Here is a 23,132-nt window from a genome sequence, read left to right on the forward strand (position 1 = left end):
TGAACGATGCACCAGTAAGATTTGGAGAACGAGAGCTGAAAGCTGGAATGAGTAATTCTGAGATGATGAGCTCCGGAGAATCAAACTGAAAAGACTCCTGAATTGCTCCGGATGGGTGAAAAGAATTCTCACAATCGAAAACAATTATGAGAGGATGGCATCAAGCTTAAACTTAGAATCTTCAAGAGAACGACAAAGGATTTAAGAGGAACTCTTCTTCGGTCTTCACAATCCGAGAATTACGACTAGAAACATCACCATGAATTGTTGAGGCACTCTGGAATGAAAATTAGAAAGGTTGAACCAACAATGAAAAGAATTTGAAAGATCTTGGAGAAAGACATATGACTGATGAAAATTCATTCTTACGTCAAACTTCGAAAAGAATTTGGGAATAGCTCCGAGAAAATTAGAAGAGTCAGGTAAGATCCTGGGAAAAGACATGTGGGTTAGGGCCCACTCAAAATAAACACCGTTGAACGATTTAAAAGATAGATTGCGCCAGTTGAATTAAATGGCTTGAATAAGGTAACAACCTCGAAATAGCTTGAACGGATTAGGAATGGAAACGTAAATCTTCTGAGATATCTTCAGCACTCCGGAACAAATGAATAGCGAGAGGTGAACAATTCAGGGGTGCACCGGCATGGGAAAGCATTTGAATCAGGGAAAAGGGTATGGTCAACACCGAAAGCTTGAACTGAATCCACAGGAGAAGAAAGAAGGAAGAATGATAAACTTGTAGAGCATCTTCAAGAGAACCACCGGGTAAGAACATTGATTGAAAAGAAAGAAGAGACTTCACATGAATAAAATGGATACTTGATTAAGAAATATGAGTCCTTGAAGAAAAAGGGTGGGATGGCGGGAAAAACAAAGGCAAGTTGGGACGGATGAAACAAACACCGTTGAGAAAACTTAGAATTGATCTTGCGGATGTGGAAGGGGTCGTCTTAACTTGAAGAGAAGCACACCGGTTGAAAAGGATTGACATGACAATCTCGATGATCAAGAAGGATTAGTATTCACATAGAAGTATGAGAACACCACTTAGGGAAGGTATGGAATCAACACTTGACTTCGAAGCAACTCGAATACCACAACTCAAAACAAAACAAAGGATTGGCTTGCAGAATAAGCCGGAAACAAACATATGATAGATCCCATATCGTATCATGTGTCCGTTGGAAAGATATTCTAGGAGCTACTTCAATTCCCACTTATAAACTCCCGAAATTTTCTGGATATGCAATTTGGTGTTGGGGATACAGGGGAAGCATAATATCTCACCCAAACTAACAATCCCTACATCCAGCTGTATCCATCCGTCAACACATAACCAAGAAACCTTTGAAAATCGTGTACCTCAACCTTTGAAAAGCATCCGTTATACGAGTTATGGCAATACTCCCGAACTCCCGCCCCAGTACTGGGTGGCGTCGAGGTTATCTCACCAAAAACTGCATAAAAGAGATTTTCGATGTCGGTGAAAACTCAGGTATTCCAGAACTGCAACGATAAAATTGTGACGACAACACCTCGGAGCTCTACTCCCCGGGACACTGCCACAACCCCTAAATGTCAGGAGGCACCAAGAACAATGTTCTCGTCACAAGAATATCGAAACGATCCCAAGATACCCGCGTGATCCTAAAAAAATTAGTGAAATTTGAGGAGAGGAAAGGCAAAACATCTACGTCAGGAGACCTCACCAGAGCGACGAAGGGGACTGAAGAGTAAAAAGAATCCTACTCTCCGATATATATAATCCTAAGACTCAAAACATTTTTGTTCTAGACTCAACAACGTCAGCGATTCGATCAAGCAGGGGGCTCCTAAGTCGGGGATGGCTCTGATTACCAACTTGTAACACCCACGATGCGGCTATATCTCCCACGTGTCGAGGCACGACTTAGAGGCATAACCGCATTGTGGTTTTGTCGCAAGAAGGGTCATCTTCACACAATCCCATGTAATGAACAAGAATGGGATAAGAGAGTTGGCTTACAATCGCCACTTCACACAATACATTAATTAAACATACATCATCCAGAGTACAATCAAGGTCCGACTACGGAACCAAAATACAAGAAGACAACCCCAAATGCTAGATCCCCGATCGTCCCAACTGGGCTCCACTACTGATCATCAGGAAACGAAACATAGTAACGACCAAGGTTCTTGTCGAACTCCCACTTGAGCTCGGACTCAGCAATCTCACACCCGCGAGATCAAGACTATTTAAGCTTATAGGTAGGATGGGGTAATGAGGTGGAGCTGCAGCAAGCACTAAGAAAATATGGTGGCTAACATACGCAAATAAGAGCGAGAAGAGAAGCAACGCAACGGTCGTGAAGCTAGAAGTGATCAAGAAGTGATCCTAAAACTACTTACGCACAACCATAACACAAAGACCGTGTTCACTTCCCGGACTCCGCCGAAAAGAGACCATCACGGCTACACACGCGGTTGATGCACTTTAATTAAGTCAAGTGAGGATTCGTTCGACTACGTCCGCTTGTCTTCTTCTTGGACTCGTTCTTCTTCCTTGCGGGATCTCAGGCAAGATGACCATTACCCTCGATATCACTTCTATCTTTGCTTGCTAGTTGTTCGCTCTATCGCTATGTCGCGCTACCTACCACTTGTTCATCATGCCTCCCATATTGCCATGCCAAGCCTCTAACCCTCCTTCCTAGCAAACCATTGTTTGGCTATGTTACCGCTTTTGCTCAGCCCCTCTTATAGCGTTGTTAGTTGCAGGTGAAGTTGAAGATTGCTCCATGTTCGAACATGATGATTTTGGGATATCACAATATCTCTTATTTAATTAATGCATCTATATACTTGGTAAAGGGTGGAAGGCTCGGCCTTATGCCTGGTGTTTTGTTCCACTCTTGCTGCCCTAGTTTCTGTCATACCGGTGTTATGTTCCTTGATTTTGCGTTCCTTACGCGGTTGGGGTTATGGGACCCCCTTGACAGTTCGCTTTGAATAAAACTCCTCCAGCAAGGCCCAACCTTGGTTTTACATTTGCCTCACCTAAGCCTTTTTCCCTTGGGTTTCCGGAGCCCGAGGGTCATCTTTATTTTAAACCCCCCGGCTAATGCTCCTCTGAGTGTTGGTCCAAACTAGAGCCCTTTGCAGCGCCACCTCAGGGAAACTTGAGGGCTGGTTTTAGTTGTACGGATTGCTCATCTGGTGTGCCCTGAGAACGAGATATGTGCAGCTCCTAACGGGATTTGTCGGCACATTCAGGCGGTCTTGCTGGTCTTGTTTTACCATTGTCGAAATGTCTTGTAACCGGGATTCCGAGTCTGATCGGTCTTCCTGGGAGAAGGAATATCCTTCGTTGATCGTGAGAGCTTGTGATGGGCGAAGTTGGGACACCCCTGCAGGGTATAAACTTTCGAAAGCCGTGCCCGCGGTTATCTGGTAGATGAGAATTTGTTAATGTACGGTTGTAGAGAACTTGACACTTGACTTAATTAAAATGCATCAACCGCGTGTGTAGCCGTGATGGTCTCTTTTCGGCGGAGTCCGGGAAGTGAACACACTCTTTGTGTTATGGTTGTGTGTAAGTAGTTTCAGGATCACTTCTTGATCACTTCTAGCTTCACTACCGTTGTGTTGCTTCTCTTCTCGCTCTTATTTGCGTATGTTAGCCACCATATTTGCTTAGTGCTTGCTGTAGCTGCACCTCATTACCCCATCCTACCTATAAGCTTAAATAGTCTTGATCTCGCGGGTGTGAGATTGTTGAGTCCTCGTGACTCACAGATACTACCAAAACAGTTGCAGGTGCCGATGATACCAGTGCAGGTGACGCAACCGAGTTCAAGTGGGAGTTCGACAAGAACCTTGGTCGTTACTATGTTTCGTTTCCCGATGATCAGTAGTGGAGCCCAGTTGGGACGATCGGGGATCTAGCATTTGGGGTTGTCTTCTTTTATTTTGGTTTCGTAGTCGGACTTGATTGTACTCTGGATGATGTATGTTTAATTAATGTATTGTGTGAAGTGGCGATTGTAAGCCAACTCTCTTATCCCATTCTTGTTCATTACATGGGATTTTGTGAAGATGACCCTTCTTGCGACAAAACCACAATGCGGTTATGCCTCTAAGTCGTGCCTCGACACGTGGGAGATATAGCTGCATCATGGGTGTTACAACGAGGTCTTGAGTTCAAGACCCTGCCAACGCAGTATTAAATAAAACGATTCTGCGGCCTATATCGATCTCACGTCTAAGAACTAAAATAGCCTAGACGTGAAAGGGAGTGTTGAAATATATTGCCCGCCTCTCTCATATCGATCCCATGTCTAGGGACTACTAATAAGTTATACGTGCATAGCACGCCAGAGCTCATATATATAATCAAACTACAACCAAAGATAGACATATTGTTAATGTATTAATTATAACATGCAAATGGAATTGTGAGGCATATACATGACGTATAAGATGCAAAAGCACGTAAAAATATATCGATCGTGTTTTGTCTAGGTATCTATTCTGGCTATTATAAAGCTATTGTTCTATTTGCAAAGAAGTGTGATTTATGAAAGTACATAGCCTTGAATACAGAGTAAAAATGAATGATAGTTTGAACAGAAAAAAAAATAGAAGAGTATGAGTATGGAAGAGTTTAGAATAAAGTAGAAGTGTACTTTATGTTTTGCAAAATGTCCATATGGCTTAAGTCCAACCATAGAATTTTCTAGATAGTACATGTGGCAGAATCTAGTGAAGTAATGAGAAGATCCAACAGTCAGGAACACTCGGATTTGCCATGTTTCTACCGCTGGATCGGCTTCATCCAATAGTTGTTATTCCAAGTTATTCATGCACTATATAGTAGTATAGAAAATAGCCTAGACATGAGGGGGAGTTTTGAAATATATTGCTTGCCTTTCTCCATCAGTTCGGACTTTTGGATGAGTTGGCTGGAGCATGAATTCAATAGGGCCGAGGCGGCCAGGCTTGGATGTTGTGCCGGCGACGGGCGTAGCAGCGTGCCGGAGCTCGTCGGTGACGGCGGCGTGTCACGCGTTGTGGTGGTGTGCATGCTGGGCGGTTGGGGTCGCTGGCTACAACAATCTGGTGGTAGCTCGGGCCGATCTGGCCGCTCAAGCGAGGCGTTCTGAGGACGACGTGGGCCGCGGGCGGCCGGCTCCGCCGTGGCCATCGGTTGATGGAGTTAGCGGCGCGGCAATGGTGGTTTCACCCTAGCGCTCTTCTTCTGCCAAGTCGTCTTTCTGCCGGACGTGACCTTTTGGATCTGACCGCTGACGAGTTTTGGTCTTCCCAGTCAGAGATCCATATGGATTGGCGTATGTCGTCCTTGGATATCTAGATCTGAAATGCTCCGGTCGCGCTCGCTCATATTATCTGCCAGCATGACTTTATGAGGGCGCGACACGAAGCTTCGTTTTTTTATTGGTGTCATGGGATACGCTTATGTCAAGATTCCCAAGGCATTGACAGAGGTAGAGAAAATCATGGAGGCTACAGTTGGAGGTCTTGAAGCTTTGGTAGAAGGGTGTATTGGATGCAATGAAGACTGTGTGTCAGGTGTTTGGTGAATGTGGGAGATATGCCCTGAAGGCAATCATGTATGATGATATTCCCTATGTGTTTATGAATAAGGACAGTCCTTGGACATTACTAATGATGTGTATCAACAAGTACGTGACTTGTTTGTGAGACTGTAAATTGTATGATGGCTGTCCTAAATGGTTCCTAGTTGAAATGATTGTGTGAACTCTCAACCGACTAGACTAGCATATAACATGATGGATGACTCGGTCTCACTAGCCATGAAGCATTGAATGCTAGTGGGATAATATTGAAGGAAATATGCCCTAGAGGCAATAATAAAGTTATTATTTATTTCCTTATATCATGATAAATGTTTATTATTCATGCTAGAATTGTATTAACCGGAAACATAATACTTGTGTGAATACATAGACAAACAGAGTGTCACTAGTATGCCTCTACTTGACTAGCTCGTTGATCAAAGATGGTTATGTTTCCTAGCCATAGACATGAGTTGTCATTTGATTAACGGGATCACATCATTAGGAGAATGATGTGATTGACTTGACCCATTCCGTTAGCTTAGCACTCGATCGTTTAGTATGTTGCTATTGCTTTCTTCATGACTTATACGTGTTCCTATGACTATGAGATTATGCAACTCCCGTTTACCGGAGGAACACTTTGTGTGCTACCAAACGTCACAACGTAACTGGGTGATTATAAAGGTGCTCTACAGGTGTCTCCAAAGGTACTTGTTGGGTTGGCGTATTTCAAGATTAGGATTTGTCACTCCGATTGTCGGAGAGGTATCTCTGGGCCCACTCAGTAATACACATCACTATAAGCCTTGCAAGCATTATAACTAATGAGTTAGTTGCGGGATGATGTATTACAGAACGAGTAAAGAGACTTGCCGGTAACGAGATTAAACTAGGTATCGAGATACCGACGATCGAATCTCGGGCAAGTAACATACCGATGACAAAGGGAACAACGTATGTTGTTATGCGGTCTGACCGATAAAGATCTTCGTAGAATATGTGGGAGCCAATATGAGCATCCAGGTTCCGCTATTGGTTATTGACCGGAGAGGTGTCTCGGTCATGTCTACATAGTTCTCGAACCCGTAGGGTCCGCACGCTTAACGTTACGATGACAGTTATATTATGAGTTTATATGTTTTGATGTACCGAAGGTTGTTCGGAGTCCCGGATGTGATCACGGACATAACGAGGAGTCTCAAAATGGTCGAGACATAAAGATTGATATATTGGAAGCCTATGTTTGGATATCAGAAGTGTTCCGGGTGAAATCGGGATTTTTCCGGAGTACCGGGAGGTTACCGGAACCCCCCGGTAACTTAATGGGCCTTAGTGGGCCTAGGTGGAAGAGAGGAGAGGAGGCCAGGGCAGGGCCGCATGCCCCTCCCCCCCCCCCCAGTCCGAATAGGACAAGGAGAGGGGGGCGGCGCCCCCCTTTCCTTCCTCCCCTCCACCTCTTCCCCCTCTCTCTCCTAGTCCAACATGGAAAAGGGGGGAGTCCTACTCCCGGTAGGAGTAGGACTCCTCCTGGCGCGCCTCTCCCCTTTGTCCAGCCGAACCCCCTTGCTCCTTTATATACGGGGGCAGGGGGGCACCTCTAGACACACAATTGATCATTGATCTCTTAGCCGTGTGCGGTGCCCCCCTCCACCATATTACACCTCGATAATATCGTAGCGGTGCTTAGGCGAAGCCCTGCGTCGGTAGAACATCATCATTGTCACCACGCCGTCGTGCTGACGAAACTCTCCCTCAACACTCGGCTGGATCGGAGTTCGAGGGACGTCATCGAGCTGAACGTGTGCTGAACTCGGAGGTGCCGTGCGTTCGGTACTTGATCGGTCGGATCATGAAGACGTACGACTACATCAACCGCGTTGTGTCAACGCTTCCGCTTTCGGTCTACGAGGGTACGTGGTCAACACTCTTCCCTCTCGTTGCTATGCATCACCATGATCTTGCGTGTGCGTAGGAATTTTTTTGAAATTACTACGTTCCCCAACAGTGGCATCCGAGCCTGGTTTTATGCGTTGATGTTATATGCACGAGTAGAACACAAGTGAGTTGTGGGCGATATAAGTCATACTGCTTACCAGCATGTCATATTTTGGTTCAGCGGTATTGTGAGATGAAGCGGCCCGGACCGACATTACGCGTACGCTTACGCGAGACTGGTTTCACCGTTGCGAGCACTCGTTGCTTAAAGGTGACTGGCGGGTGTCTGTCTCTCTCACTTTAGTTGAACCGAGTGTGGCTACGCCCGGTCCTTGCGAAGGTTAAAACAGCACCAACTTGACAAACTATCGTTGTGGTTTTGATGCGTAGGTAAGAACGGTTCTTGCTAAGCCCGTAGCAGCCACGTAAAACTTGCAACAACAAAGTAGAGGACGTCTAACTTGTTTTTGCAGGGCATGTTGTGATGTGATATGGTCAAGACATGATGCTGAATTTTATTGTATGAGATGATCATGTTTTGTAACCGAGTTATCGGCAACTGGCAGGAGCCATATGGTTGTTGCTTTATTGTATGCAATGCAATCTCCATGTAATTGTTTTACTTTATCACTAAGCGGTAGCGATAGTCGTAGAAGCAATAGTTGGCGAGACGACAACGCTGCTACTATGGAGATCAAGGTGTCGCGCCGGTGACGATGGTGATCATGACGGTGCTTCGGAGATGGAGATCACAAGCACAAGATGATGATGGCCGTATCATATCACTTATATTGATTGCATGTGATGTTTATCTTTTATGCATCTTATCTTGCTTTGATTGACGGTAGCATTATAAGATGATCTCTCACTAAATTTCAAGATAAAAGTGTTCTCCCTGAGTATGCACCGTTGCCAAAGTTCGTCGTGCCCAGACACCACGTGATGATCGGGTGTGATAAGCTCTACGTCCATCTACAACGGGTGCAAGCCAGTTTTGCACACGCAGAATACTCAGGTTAAACTTGACGAGCCTAGCATATGCAGATATGGCCTCGGAACACTGAGACCGAAAGGTCGAGCGTGAATCATATAGTAGATATGATCAACATAGTGATGTTCACCATTGAAAACTACTCCATTTCACGTGATGATCGGTTATGGTTTAGTTGATTTGGATCACGTAATCACTTAGATGATTAGAGGGATGTCTATCTAAGTGGGAGTTCTTAAGTAATATGATTAATAGAACTTAAATTTATCATAAACTCAGTACCTGATAGTATCTTGCTTGTCTATGTTAATTGTAGATAGATGGCCCGTGCTGTTGTTCCGTTGAATTTTAATGCGTTCCTTGAGAAAGCAAAGTTGAAAGATGATGGTAGCAATTACATGGACTGGGTCCGTAACTTGAGGATTATCCTCATTGTTGCACAGAAGAATTACGTCCTGGAAGCACCGCTGGGTGCCAGGCCTGCTGCAAGAGCAACACCAGAGGTTATGAACGTCTGGTAGAGCAAAGCTGATGACTACTCGATAGTTCAGTGTGCCATGCTTTACGGCTTAGAACCGGGTCTTCAACGACGTTTTCAACGTCATGGAGCATATGAGACATTCCAGGAGTTGAAGTTAATATTTCAGGCATATGCCCGGATTGAGAGATATGAAGTCTCCAATAAGTTCCACAGCTGCAAGATGGAACAGAATAGTTCTGTCAGTGAGCATATACTCAAAATGTCTGGGTATAACAATCACTTGACTCAACTGGGAGTTAATCTTCCGGATGATAGCGTCATTGACAGAATTCTTCAATCACTGCCACCAAGCTACAAGAGCTTCGTGATGAACTATAACATGCAAGGGATGAATAAGACAATTCCCGAGCTCTTCGCAATGCTGAAGGCAGCGGAGGTAGAAATCAAAAAGGAGCATCAAGTGTTGATGGTCAATAAGACCACTAGTTTCAAGAAAAAGGGCAAAGGGAAGAAGAAGGGGAACTTCAAGAAGAACAGCAAGCAAGTTGCTGTTCAGGAGAAGAAACCCAAATCTGGACCTAAGCCTGAGACTGAGTGCTTCTACTGCAAGCAGACTGGTCACTGGAAGCGGAACTGCCCCAAGTATTTGGCGGATAAGAAGGATGGCAAGGTGAACAAAGGTATATGTGATATACATGTTATTGATGTGTACCTTACCAGAGCTCGCAGTAACACCTGGGTATTTGATACTGGTTCTATTGCTAATATTTGCAACTCGAAACACGGACTACGGATTAAGCGAACACTGGCCAAGGACGAGGTGACGATGCGCGTGGGAAACGGTTCCAAAGTCGATGTGATCGCCGTCGGCACGCTACCTCTACATCTACCTTCGGGATTAGTATTAGACCTAAATAATTGTTATTTGGTGCCAGCGTTGAGCATGAACATTATATCTGGATCTTGTTTGATGCGAGACGGTTATTCATTTAAATCAGAGAATAATGGTTGTTTTATTTATATGAGTAATATCTTTTATGGTCATGCACCCTTGAAGAGTGGTCTATTTTTAATGAATCTCGGTAGTAGTGACACACATATTCATAATGTCGAAGCCAAAAGATGCAGAGTTGATAATGATAGTGCAACTTATTTGTGGCACTGCCGTTTAGGTCATATCGGTGTAAAGCGCATGAAGAAACTCCATAATGATGGACTTTTGGAATCACTTGATTATGAATCACTTGGTACTTGCGAACCGTGTCTCATGGGCAAGATGACTAAAACACCGTTCTTCGGAACTATGAAGAGAGCAACTAATTTGTTGGAAATCATACATACAGATGTATGTGGTCCGATGAATATTGAGGCTCGTGGTCGATATCGTTATTTTCTCACCTTCACAGATGATTTGAGCAGATATGGGTATATCTACTTAATGAAACATAAGTCTGAAACATTTGAAAAGTTCAAAGAATTTCAAAGCGAAGTTGAAAATCATCGTAACAAGAAAATAAAGTTTCTACGATCAGATCGTGGAGGAGAATATTTGAGTTACGAGTTTGGCCTACATTTGAAACAATGCGGAATAGTTTCGCAACTCACGCCACCTGGAACACCACAACGTAATGGTGTGTCCGAACGTCGTAATCGTACTTTACTAGATTTGGTGCGATCTATGATGTCTCTTACTGATTTACCGCTATCGTTTTGGGGTTATGCTTTAGAGACGGCTGCATTCACTCTAAATAGGGCACCATCGAAATCCGTTGAGACGACGCCTTATGAACTATGGTTTGGCAAGGAACCAAAGTTGTCGTTTCTTAAAGTTTGGGGTTGCGATGCTTATGTGAAGAAACTTCAACCTGATAAGCTCGAACCTAAATCAGAGAAATGTGTCTTCATAGGATACCCAAAGGAGACTGTTGGGTACACCTTCTATCACAGATCCGAAGGCAAGACATTCGTTGCTAAGAATGGATCCTTTCTAGAGAAGGAGTTTCTCTCGAAAGAAGTGAGTGGGAGGAAAGTAGAACTTGATGAGGTAATTGTACCTTCTCCCGAATTGGAAAGTAGATCATCACAGAAACCAGTTTCTGCGACACCTACACCAATTAGTGAGGAAGTTAATGATAATGATCATGAAACTTCAGATCAAGTTATTACTGAACCTCGTAGGTCAACCAGATTAAGATCCGCACCAGAGTGGTACGGTAATTCTGTTCTGGAGGTTATGTTACTAGACCATGACGAACCTACGAAGTATGAAGAAGCAATGGTGAGCCCAGATTCCGCAAAATGGCCTGAGGCCATGAAATCCGAGATGGGATCCATGTATGAGAACAAAGTATGGACTTTGGTTGACTTGCCCGATGATCGGCAAGCCATTGAAAATAAATGGATCTTCAAGAAGAAGGCTGACGCTGACGGTAATGTTACTGTCTATAAAGCTTGACTTGTTGCGAAAGGTTTTCGACAAGTTCAAGGGATTGACTACGATGAGACCTTCTCACCCGTAGCGATGCTCAAGTCTGTCCGAATCATGTTAGCAATTGCCGCATTTTATGATTATGAAATTTGGCAAATGGATGTCAAAACTGCATTCCTGAATGGATTTCTGGAAGAAGAGTTGTATATGATGCAACCGGAAGGTTTTGTCGATCCAAAGGGAGCTAACAAAGTGTGCAAGCTCCAGCGATCCATTTATGGACTGGTGCAAGCCTCTCGGAGTTGGAATAAACGCTTTGATAGTGTGATCAAAGCATTTGGTTTTATACAGACTTTTGGAGAAGCCTGTATTTACAAGAAAGTGAGTGGGAGCTCAGTAGCATTTCTGATATTATATGTGGATGACATATTGCTAATTGGAAATGATATAGAATTTCTGGATAGCATAAAGGGATACTTGAATAAGAGTTTTTCAATGAAAGACCTCGGTGAAGCTGCATATATATTGGGCATCAAGATCTATAGAGATAGATCAAGACGCTTAATTGGACTTTCACAAAGCACATACCTTGACAAAGTTTTGAAGAAGTTCAAAATGGATCAAGCAAAGAAAGGGTTCTTGCCTGTATTACAAGGTGTGAGATTGAGTAAGACTCAATGCCCGACCACTGCAGAAGATAGAGAGAAGATGAAAGATGTTCCCTATGCTTCAGCCATAGGCTCTATCATGTATGCAATGTTGTGTACCAGACCTGATGTGTGCCTTGCTATAAGTTTAGCAGGGAGGTACCAAAGTAATCCAGGAGTGGATCACTGGACAGCGGTCATGAACATCCTGAAATACCTGAAAAGGACTAAGGATATGTTTCTCGTTTATGGAGGTGACAAAGAGCTCATCGTAAATGGTTACGTTGATGCAAGCTTTGACACTGATCCGGACGATTCTAAATCGCAAACCGGATACGTGTTTACATTGAACGGTGGAGCTGTCAGTTGGTGCAGTTCTAAACAAAGTGTCGTGGCGGGATCTACGTGTGAAGCGGAGTACATAGCTGCTTCGGAAGCAGCAAATGAAGGAATCTGGATGAAGGAGTTCATATCAGATCTAGGTGTCATACCTAGTGCATCGGGTCCAATGAAAATCTTTTATGACAATACTGGTGCAATTGCCTTAGCAAAGGAATCCAGATTTCACAAAAGAACCAAGCACATCAAAAGACGCTTCAATTCCATCCGGGATTTAGTCCAGGTGGGAGACATAGAGATTTGCAAGATACATACGGATCTGAATGTTGCAGACCCGTTAACTAAGCCTCTTCCACGAGCAAAACATGATCAGCACCAAGACTCCATGGGTGTAAGAATCATTACTGTGTAATCTAGATTATTGACTCTAGTGCAAGTGGGAGACTGAAGGAAATATGCCCTAGAGGCAATAATAAAGTTATTATTTATTTCCTTATATCATGATAAATGTTTATTATTCATGCTAGAATTGTATTAACCGGAAACATAATACTTGTGTGAATACATAGACAAACAGAGTGTCACTAGTATGCCTCTACTTGACTAGCTCGTTGATCAAAGATGGTTATGTTTCCTAGCCATAGACATGAGTTGTCATTTGATTAACGAGATCACCTCATTAGGAGAATGACGTGATTGATTTGACCCATTCCGTTAGCTTAGCACCCGGTCATGTCTACATAGTTCTCGAACCCGTAGGGTCCGCACGCTTAACGTTACGATGACAGTTATATTATGAGTTTATATGTTTTGATGTACCGAAGGTTGTTCGGAGTCCCGGATGTGATCACGGACATAACGAGGAGTCTCGAAATGGTCGAGACATAAAGATTGATATATTGGAAGCCTATGTTTGGATATCGGAAGTGTTCCGGGTGAAATCGGGATTTTTCCGGAGTACCGGGAGGTTACCGGAACCCCCCGGTAACTTAATGGGCCTTAGTGGGCCTAGGTGGAAGAGAGGAGAGGAGGCCAAGGCAGGGCCGCACGCCCCTCCCCCCAGTCCGAATAGGACAAGGAGAGGGGGGCGGCGCCCCCCTTTCCTTCCTCCCCTCAACCTCTTCCCCCTCTCTCTCCTAGTCCAACATGGAAAAGGGGGGAGTCCTACTCCCGGTAGGAGTAGGACTCCTCCTGGCGCGCCTCTCCCCTTTGGCCGGCTGAACCCCCCCCCCCCCTTGCTCCTTTATATACGGGGGCAGGGGGCACCTCTAGACACACAATTGATCATTGATCTCTTAGCCGTGTGCGGTGCCCCCCTCCACCATATTACACCTCGATAATATCGTAGCGGTGCTTAGGCGAAGCCCTGCGTCGGTAGAACATCATCATTGTCACCACGTCGTCGTGCTGACGAAACTCTCCCTCAACACTCGGCTGGATCGGAGTTCGAGGGACGTCATCGAGCTGAACGTGTGCTGAACCCGGAGGTGCCGCGCGTTCGGTACTTGATCGGTCGGATCGTGAAGACGTACGACTACATCAACTGCGTTGTGTCAACGCTTCCGCTTTCGGTCTACGAGGGTACGTGGACAACACTCTTCCCTCTCGTTGCTATACATCACCATGATCTTGCGTGTGCGTAGGAAATTTTTTTAAATTACTACGTTCCCCAACAAATATGGACCCGGAAAGATCCGGTCAAGATTCGACGTAATCGGATCCGAGTCCAAAGGCCATGGAGCGTTGACTTAGAGCTCTCCTCTACTACCACGTCCCTGCGAGACGAGAGGGCAACACGGCGAGGTGAACGCGGCTTGGGCGGTACGGCGAGGCGACGCACCTCTGCTGCAAGGAGAAGTGACACGCACCTGTGGCAGAGTGAAACATGGGTGATTTCAGGTGCAATCTATTTACGAAAAGACATCATAGCAAAAGTGTTTGGATTTCCTGGATTAGGTGATGCAAATTCGTATTCATTTTTTTATATTTTTCATGAAATGGATAAAAAATGGATTAATGGTGAACCGAAGATGGCCCCGGCATACAACCATGGTGTGAATGAGTTTATGGATTTTGCGGTTGCTCGCAACGGAGATGAAGACATGTTGTGCCCACGTAGAAGTTGCGGTAATGGGTTCCTCCATCTTATAGATCAATTTCACATAAGTATATCAATGATATGTCCACAGCCTATACGAGGCGGATCTATCACAGTTAATCACTTGACAATGGTGAAAGCAGTGGTACTACCGGTGAAGGTGGTTCTGAAACTAACGAGCAGTGGGGCGGTTAGCGGCATGGAGCTGAGCAAGGAGAAAGAGAGAGTGACCGAGTGAGTGAGAGGAACTGGGAGAGAGAGACAGAGGGCCCTTTTGACCAGGTCGGGCCACGCGACCAGCCGTTGTTAACGGTCGTGTCGTTTGTCTCATGCTGATGTACCATCCATTGATGGGCCCTCCTTATCATAAACTAGATTAAATTTTAACCAAACACTCATCAGTATTTTTTGAAACGAAATCCAAACTTGTGGTGGTTATCGACGAATTTTCAAAAATAGGTCGTTTTTTTGGAGCTCTTACCTCCCCCCTCCCCCCAATATTGTTAGTTTTATGGTATGTACTCCATCCCATGGCGTTGCTGACGTAAAGGACAGCCCGAACAACATATTGGGTAGGGCATTCGTCATCAATGGTGGGCTGTTTGGGAGGTGTTTCATTGATGGAGACATGTGTTTTGGCCGCCACATATTGGTGGAAATTGTCGGGTTGGGGTTGCAGGAAAGGTTCGTCGCTACCTTGTGGTGGTGAATGGGGCTGGGCCAGGAGGGGGCGGTGGTCAAGGTATACACAACTTCAGAGTAAATTGTTAATTTTGAACGAGATTAGAGTTTATATTTGGTTTTTCAAATATTTGTAATAAAAAATCATATAGTATGAGATTATTTTCCATACAAGCCTATAAACCAAAGAACGAGGGTATGACTTGCTTTCCCCTGGATTGCAGTCCTCCGATTTTTCCTCAAAAAAACTTTTCTTTCGAACAGAGCCTCCTGGGGTTGGTTAAATTGCCGAAAAAGTGTTGATTGTAATCCTATGTAGTGCTGCTATTGGTATACATGTTTCTGCTTTCAAGTTTAAAACCTCTGCAGAATTCAAAACTCGGGGGTTCTTCAGTTTCTTGTCCAAAACTGGTCAGGAACCCCCCAACCATGTGTGATGGCCATTTCGCCATGCTGCTTTGAAGGCTTCAGCCGTTGACAGATCGACCATGGAAGTGCTAACCTTGTCAATGTGAAGGAAATTCACCAAGGTCTCCGCCTTCACGAGTTCGCCAACATATATGCAGATGAAAAATTAGAAGAATACCCCCACGCTGTCTCATGCAGGTGACACGCGCTCGTAGGCCGTTCCTGTCAGGGAACTGTGATTTCGACCATAGAAGAGATATATTAGTGCACCAGCCGCAAGCCATATAGAAACACGGATCCACGTGTGACTCCTGCAGTCGATGAATCGAAGAGTGAGACACGGATTATCTTCAGAAGTTGCTGCTATCACTACTCACGACAGCCAGGTTAGGAAATTCAATTTGCAATAGCAAACCCCAAAGGTACCTATTTCCAGGTGAAAATGTACAACAACAACAACAACAACGAAGAGGTAAGAATGCAGCACCCCTGGTTTCATCAAGAAAACTAGTACATCAATGGTGTATACTCCGTACAAGCTAAGTTACTTACCCGAGGTTCATTAGAAGGTACACGTTGATGAGGATGCAGCATATTGGAAGTACAGGTACAAACGGGCACATGAAACCTAAGACACAACAAGACAATCTGAGCTTTCTTTAAATTGTAGAATCAGGTTGTCCAAATTCGAGTAAATGTGGCACAAAAATAATATCCACGTTCATAGGTTTATGCACCTTCAGTTTGTCGTGAAGACGACTTGTCTTGTCCGATGCATGAAAGTACAATGGTAGCACCGAGCAAGAGCAAGCTACGTAAGGCACATGTTGTGCATCGTATGGAACTATAGAAAGTAGAAATGGATTAGGATTATTTATATGTTGCTTCTGAATAGGCTGATATTATTTTGGTATCAATGGTGAAATTATGTTTCACGTTACTGACTAGTCCGGTAAACAACGTTGCAATAAGAGTTTGGAGTTTTGTGTCCTAGCATGCCAGCAGTGACTAACTTTTTTTGCATTGCACACATAAAATACTTGGGGTTAACTAGGCAGGCAAATGACTGAATTATTACTTACAATGGCAAAGAGGAGAAAGAAACCGCTAGCACAAAGGTGATGACCCCAAAGCAAACCATCACTATATATCCTTTAGCTTTTTGTCGCCTTACCATATTGGCGATCTCACTGGCAGTAGGTGCTTCATCAACTGATTGCATAAAGGAAGAGAACATATATTAAAAGAATACAGGTACATATCCTATTAGTAATCATGAAAGGGAAGATAGGGGGTGTAACATGATGTAGCTTGAAAGTGATGAACTATGTATGCTTGGCAGGTAACATATCTTGCAAGGAAATTTATGCATGAGGATTATAACGTAAAAGTAAACAGTACTGAAGGGGAGTCAGTTTCAGCTCGCAACTAATTTCAGTAGTGGATGCAAGCTGAGAAAAGCAGATAGAATGCATGATGGCTAAGGCTGTGTTTGGCATTGCAGTAGATTGTGATAATCCCAATTTCCTAGCTAGCTTTTCTCTATTTACCATTTGGCTAACGAACTTTCCCTGCTTAAATGACTATTTTTATATAGTAGATTATAAAAGTTATAACTTCAGCACGGTACAGTTCAGGTGTTCGGCAACCACAAACTGAACATAAATTAGACATGTAGAACATTCAGTTGGGTGAAGCAGTCATCTAAACGCCAATTTTTGGGTTTCACCTTCTCGCTGCTGCTAATTTGAATCAAATCAACAGGTGATAGTGTTTTGAAACATGTACAGAAATGATAATTATTTTCATTACCATTGCCAAAAGGACCCTCCGAAATTCCCTCATCTGCCTCTGAATGCCCAGTATGTAAAGCTAGTGATTCAGGTGAGGATGGATCAACGCCTCCCATTGGCATATCATTTGGAGGAGCATATCTTACTATTAAAAGAGAAATCGCAACCATTGTAAATGCCAATAGTGTGCCCACGCTTACCTGAATAAACAGATCAAAAAATAGTTATTACCTGGAGTAGCTCTCCACTTGGCAATGCTACCATTTTACATGGCCAGTAACATATTACCATCCCTGCCAATTGTGACACATCCATGAAAAAAGCAAGGATAGCAGCACATATCCCAGTCAGAATTGTGCTCAATGTTGGGACTTGAGTCCGTTGACCAACAGCTGAGAATATTGGGGGAAGCAGTCCATCTCTTGCCATAGCCATGACAATTCTTGGCTGACCAAAGACAAGAAATAGAATAGACTAATCAGTTTTGGTTCCTGCTGAATTTGCAAAATCTTTTGTTTCTCAGTAAAAATACAATAATAGTCTAACCTAAATAGAACTATTTATGACTTCATTGCAAGACCCTGACAGTAAGAAGTTTCACTTGTTTCATTTCCTAGTCAACCTACATATCATGTGCCGGGAGAAGGTGACTGAAACGGCGATGGCATATACTGATGCTCTAATTTCTCAGTTCTTATGTACCTGAGGGAGAATAGCGCCAATCAGTGATGCTATGAGAGCAAGAACAACCCCACTGGAAATGACATACCTGCATTTTCACAGAGATATGTACGATGGAGTAATGCTCAGAACTGAAATAAATACAATGTATGATTATAAACGTCTTAACAGCCATGTCATGTGGCTCAAAGGGCTCCTGGCACTTACGCTGCCCATTGCATTCCATATTGAGCAAATGCAGATGAAATAGGGGTGTCAGGATCCATTGCATTATATGGCACCAGACCGACAATAACAGCAGAAACCATCATATAGAGGAAGCAGCACAATGACAGGGTCAAACACATTCCCCATGGAAGATCAAGTTGAGGATTCTTCACCTAGAAAGTACTTTGACAAATAAAGTATAATCATGTTACTGCACATTAAAAGTAGTGTTCACTAAAGTACAAAGACTGCAAGAGAGAATTTACACCACAAAGGAACACGACTACTTCTTCAATGGTGACAGAACAAAGGCCAACCTCTTCAGCTGTACTGGCAACTGCATCAAAACCAATGTAAGCAAAGAAGAGGGTTGCTGATCCAGAAAAAACTCCACTTGCACCATTCGGGAAGTAACTGCGTACCAACAAGCAAATATTAGAGCCATGCCCACATGGGATTCTATGCATTCCGATAAGTGATTTATAAACCTTAAGTTTACCCTTTCAGAACATCATAACCAGGCCAGCCATTCTGGAATCCTAACCATCCACCGGCACAAATGACAAACAGCATAATTGCGACATTTGCAATGGTGATGACGCCTTCCACAAGTGAGCTCTAACTAAGACATCATTCGTACTTTAATAAGTCGATAGTAGCCAGTTTCATGCGCTCCAAACTAAGTGCAGTTATGGAATAAGACATTTACCTCCTTAATTCCCAGACAAAGTAATGCGGTGACTATGAGGACAAGAATGGCAGCACAAGGATCAACTGGGGTGTCAAGCCATTTAACATGTACTTGTGCTAAGAAGAAGGGCAACTTGTCTTGGCCACCAAAAAACAGAGCCTGAGAAACAAAAAACGGTATCTGATTATAGCGCACGTATCGGAAGAGAGGTTAGTAGGGCATATTACCAAGTTTGGTGAGATGCCACGTGCCACTGATGATCCACCGATCGTGTACTCGAGAATCAAAGCCCAACCAATCAGCCAAGCGACACTGATAGTAATTTGTCAAGAAGCAGTACAGAAGAGAAAAGAATGTAAATTACGACGGCCAAATATGTAGATAAGGAGAAAGCAAGAGACTGATGGGATTGCACATTGCTAGTACCTCTCTCCAATGCAAATGTAGGAATAGTGATAAGCACTTCCTGCTGAAGGGAAGCGGCAAGAAAGCTCGGCATAACACAAGGCAGAAAGAGCAGCAGCAATGCCAGCAATTAGAAAGGAAAGTGTCAAGGCTGGTCCTGCATGCTCACGAGCCACGGTTCCTACCAGGACATATATGCCGGCGCCGATCGTCGAGCCAACACCTAGTGACAGTTGATATAACATAGTGAGCTAAGTATCATATGTTGAACTGCCTGCATCTGAAACTCTGAAAGTAAAGCCTCGATGGAGGCACAGAAACCCCTCAAAACGACAAAACTCTGAAACTAGTAGCCTATGCCACAGTTGGATCTGAAAACTCGGATCGGCATTGCGGTCGTTTTACAAGACCACTATATTTTCCTTTCTTTCTAGATGTGATAGTCGGTTCAAACAAACCATCTTTTCTTGAGTATGGCAGCAGAATGTTATCCCAAGTAAATATCCCCGCTACTGTAGATAACTGGACTAGTTATTGCTACCAATGCAACAGATGACCACAACACAAGGCACCAATTGCAAAGAAAGAATTACAGAGAGAAAACAAGCTGACTATTGATGTACCAAAAGCGATCCTAAGAGGGGGGAAAGGAGAAGTCGTTTTACTGTCACAGCTGATGGACAGAAACGGCAATGTTTTCTGTTGCGGAGAATATGGTTGGCTAAAAGGTCAAGGAGACGAATGTACCAATGGCCGTGAGGTGGGGAACGGAGAGCGCCTTAGCAAGGCGTCGGCCATCCGCCGCTACCGCGGAGGCCGCCGGCTTCCGGCGCGCCAGGCTCTGCAAATCCGACCAGGAGAGGCGGCTTCCCTGCTGCATGCCTGACCATCCAATGGGGCACAAGAGAGATGCTGCGACCGGTGGGAGATGATGGGCGCTGACCAACAAATTGCAATGGGCGTTGAGAGGACAGAGAGAGAGAGAGAGAGAGAGAGGAAACGATGGGGATGACAGCAAGCGAATGAGACAATTTCCTTCTTTTTTGTCTATAATAATCGAGATAGATAGGCTAGCACAGGTGTCACGAGGGGATTCCGTAGAATTCCCGTAACTATCCTTATGTCTATACTCTATAGCAATTTTTGGGTCACCTCCTATGCAAAAATGCTAGACATACAAACAATTACAAGATTTTACGGGCTCTTTACATCTAACAACCAATCACAAACTTTACCCCTCCCCCCCCTGATTTTCAGGTGGGTGGGCCGCCTCCCTCACCAATTGACCAATCAAATTAACCCAATATGTAAAACCTATAACTTGTTTTACGTGTATCATTACTGCCTCCTATGTCGTTGGATTGGACTTGCAAGACTTGCACGGAATATGGGGTCCCCCAACCCCAGCATGTTCTTCTCTGGTGCGCCTACGCTGATGGCATTGCCACCGCTCAAGCCAGTCGCCGACAACACAAGGTAGCACTGCTCCCCCCCCCCCCTCGGTCGCCTTCAGCTTCAGCAGTGGTCGTGCTCGCCAAAGCTCGTCGTCTCCAGCATCGCCGGTCGCCGGTTGCAGCATCCCGGCATCTGGTGCCATCGTCTCCAACATCCCGTGGTTGTCGTTTTGAGCACCGGTGTCTGTCGTCTCTGGTGTCGGTTGCAGCATACCAGCACTGGATGTCGACGTCTTCAGCACCCACAGTTGTCGGTTCCAGCACTGGTGTCCATCGACTCCAGCATTTGTCGGTGCCAGTTGCAGCACCCAATGTCGGATGACGCGTCGCCTCCAGCACTGGCAGTAACCAGTTGTAACACCCGTGACCATCGTCTCCAGCACCGATGGGTGCTAGCCGCAGCACCGTACGTGACCTTTGCAGCAAGGTGGAAACGACGCGCCCTGGTTGGGTCTCACAGCCACAATCATGGCCCCGCGCCCGCTTGCAGCCCCGCCTCCTTCGGCTTGTCGCATCAACTGGTACTAGCTCCTGCTTTCGCTGATTGCAGCATAGGAGGTGGCCGCTCACGACTCCGACAGTACCACTCGCATCTCGTCCCCCATGCTTCTCACACTAGTTGATGAGTCCAAAATGTATGATATTTTTTGTGGTTATTTTGTGTCTACACGGTAGGTTTTGTGGGTTTTTACTGCGTTCGTGCACTGTTTTTTTGTCGACTTTCTCTAGGATAAGCCTTTTGGACAAATGAGATATTATGGAAGAAACTCCAAGAATTTATGGTAGAATCACGTCAATTAACATGATTATCACCTGCCATAAAAATAATAAAGCATTAGAAGAAATTGGAGCTTGTGCAGTATTCCAGAGCACAAAACGGCCAACGCGTAATAGCGGCCGTACCAGGTGTCGCCGCCTTCACTACTTTCGCCCTGGGGAATCAGATCGGAGATCGAATGCATTCACACACCAGAAACCCATCGGAGATCAGATGCATCTGCACACCATTCACAAACGTTAGTGGATCAAGTATACTATCCTATAGCCAATGAGAATTCCATACTCCCTGAGAACACCTTACTCCTCTGATATACGTTAAGAGGGACTCAAGTATCCAGTTAGTACTATCCCGTAAGTAAGTCGTGATAGACACATACCAATAAGAATTCCCGACTCCTGAGAACGCCTTACTCGTCTGCTAGTTTGACTTGCTACTGCTTTTATTTCATTTCTGTTTGTTGTTAATTTAAGTCTGCACTTCACTTAAAATCAATATTTATTTCTACCCTCATTTTGCTTTCTACAATTAGTTGCTGTAAATCACTACAAGAGACAAAACTTATTTCTTTTATGCTCCTTGTAGGATTGATTCTAATTTTAAAAAATACAACTAAAACATAGTATGCACTTGCAACCATCATTAGGCTGGCCATAGTGGGAGTAACTTAGGTAGTAACATAACGCACCCCAAGATATATATGCTTATTTGGCATGAAGTTAATGAGGAGAGAGGTGCTTGTGGTAACATAATATGTTACCGTAACATAACGCACCCCAATGTAAAATGAGTCTACAGCACAATAAATGAAGGCTTGCATGACACTACACTTATATTACTACTCCCTCCGTCTAGGTGTGTAAGTCACCTTACGAAAACCAAATAATTCCAAAACACTTAGACACGATACATTAAGTCCCTCCTCGTTTCTTGTTTTATGACATATCAACCAATAAGAGATGTGGGTTGTGCATGCTTTCAATGACTTGAGACTACCAAACATGACATGCAATGGTTAGTTCATTGCATGCAATGCTATTAATTAGCAAAAAGACATTAAGTTTTCTCGTTTTCCTCTCTGCCTTGATCGCGGTGCATAACGTAAGATGACTTACACACCTAGACGGAGGGAGTACCCATTATGATAGTAGTAACATAGACTAACAACATATGCATGTTACTAGTCTAAGTTACTACCCACTATGACTAGCCTTAGTGTGCCGCTCCAGCACATGTGCTCGTAAACTTGTTGGTTGTAGCCTGGGGGTAGCCGCTCACGGCGTCGACAGAGCCCCAGACAGCCCCTCGCCCCGCTGAGAAGCCGCTCGTGGCCATCCTCGCCTCAAGGCATCGCTGCTTCTGGGCCCTTGCAGCATCGGCTGGCCGGCCAGAGCTTGTTGGAGCCATGTTTGGAAGGGTGAGGAGAGGAAAGGGATGCACATCATCTCAGGGGGAAGCTAAGAAGAAGTGGTGACATAAAGCATATTTTTTGGAGAAACTAGTTCAACTACCCCCCCCCACCCGCGTCGC

General features: G+C 44.5%; 1 protein-coding gene across 1 annotated transcript; it reads right to left on the reverse strand.

Annotated features, from left to right (window-relative positions):
• Nucleotides 1-15,385: 15,385 nt before the first annotated feature.
• On the reverse strand, nucleotides 15,386-20,354 carry LOC109781955 (cationic amino acid transporter 2, vacuolar). Its single transcript, XM_020340543.3, has 14 exons — nucleotides 20,118-20,354; nucleotides 19,392-19,593; nucleotides 19,193-19,277; nucleotides 18,984-19,124; nucleotides 18,774-18,892; nucleotides 18,592-18,688; nucleotides 18,275-18,447; nucleotides 18,089-18,155; nucleotides 17,675-17,833; nucleotides 17,406-17,586; nucleotides 16,676-16,805; nucleotides 16,331-16,437; nucleotides 16,146-16,221; nucleotides 15,386-15,904 (listed from the first exon to the last, which is right to left on the reverse strand). Exons 1-14 carry the CDS (start codon nucleotides 20,248-20,250, stop codon nucleotides 15,784-15,786), a joined length of 1,791 nt encoding a protein of 596 aa, XP_020196132.1. The 5' UTR covers nucleotides 20,251-20,354; the 3' UTR covers nucleotides 15,386-15,783.
• Nucleotides 20,355-23,132: the final 2,778 nt, after the last annotated feature.

The sequence above is a fragment of the Aegilops tauschii genome, chromosome 1 (genome assembly GCF_002575655.3).
Source record: "Aegilops tauschii subsp. strangulata cultivar AL8/78 chromosome 1, Aet v6.0, whole genome shotgun sequence".
Classification (NCBI taxonomy): domain Eukaryota; kingdom Viridiplantae; phylum Streptophyta; class Magnoliopsida; order Poales; family Poaceae; genus Aegilops; species Aegilops tauschii.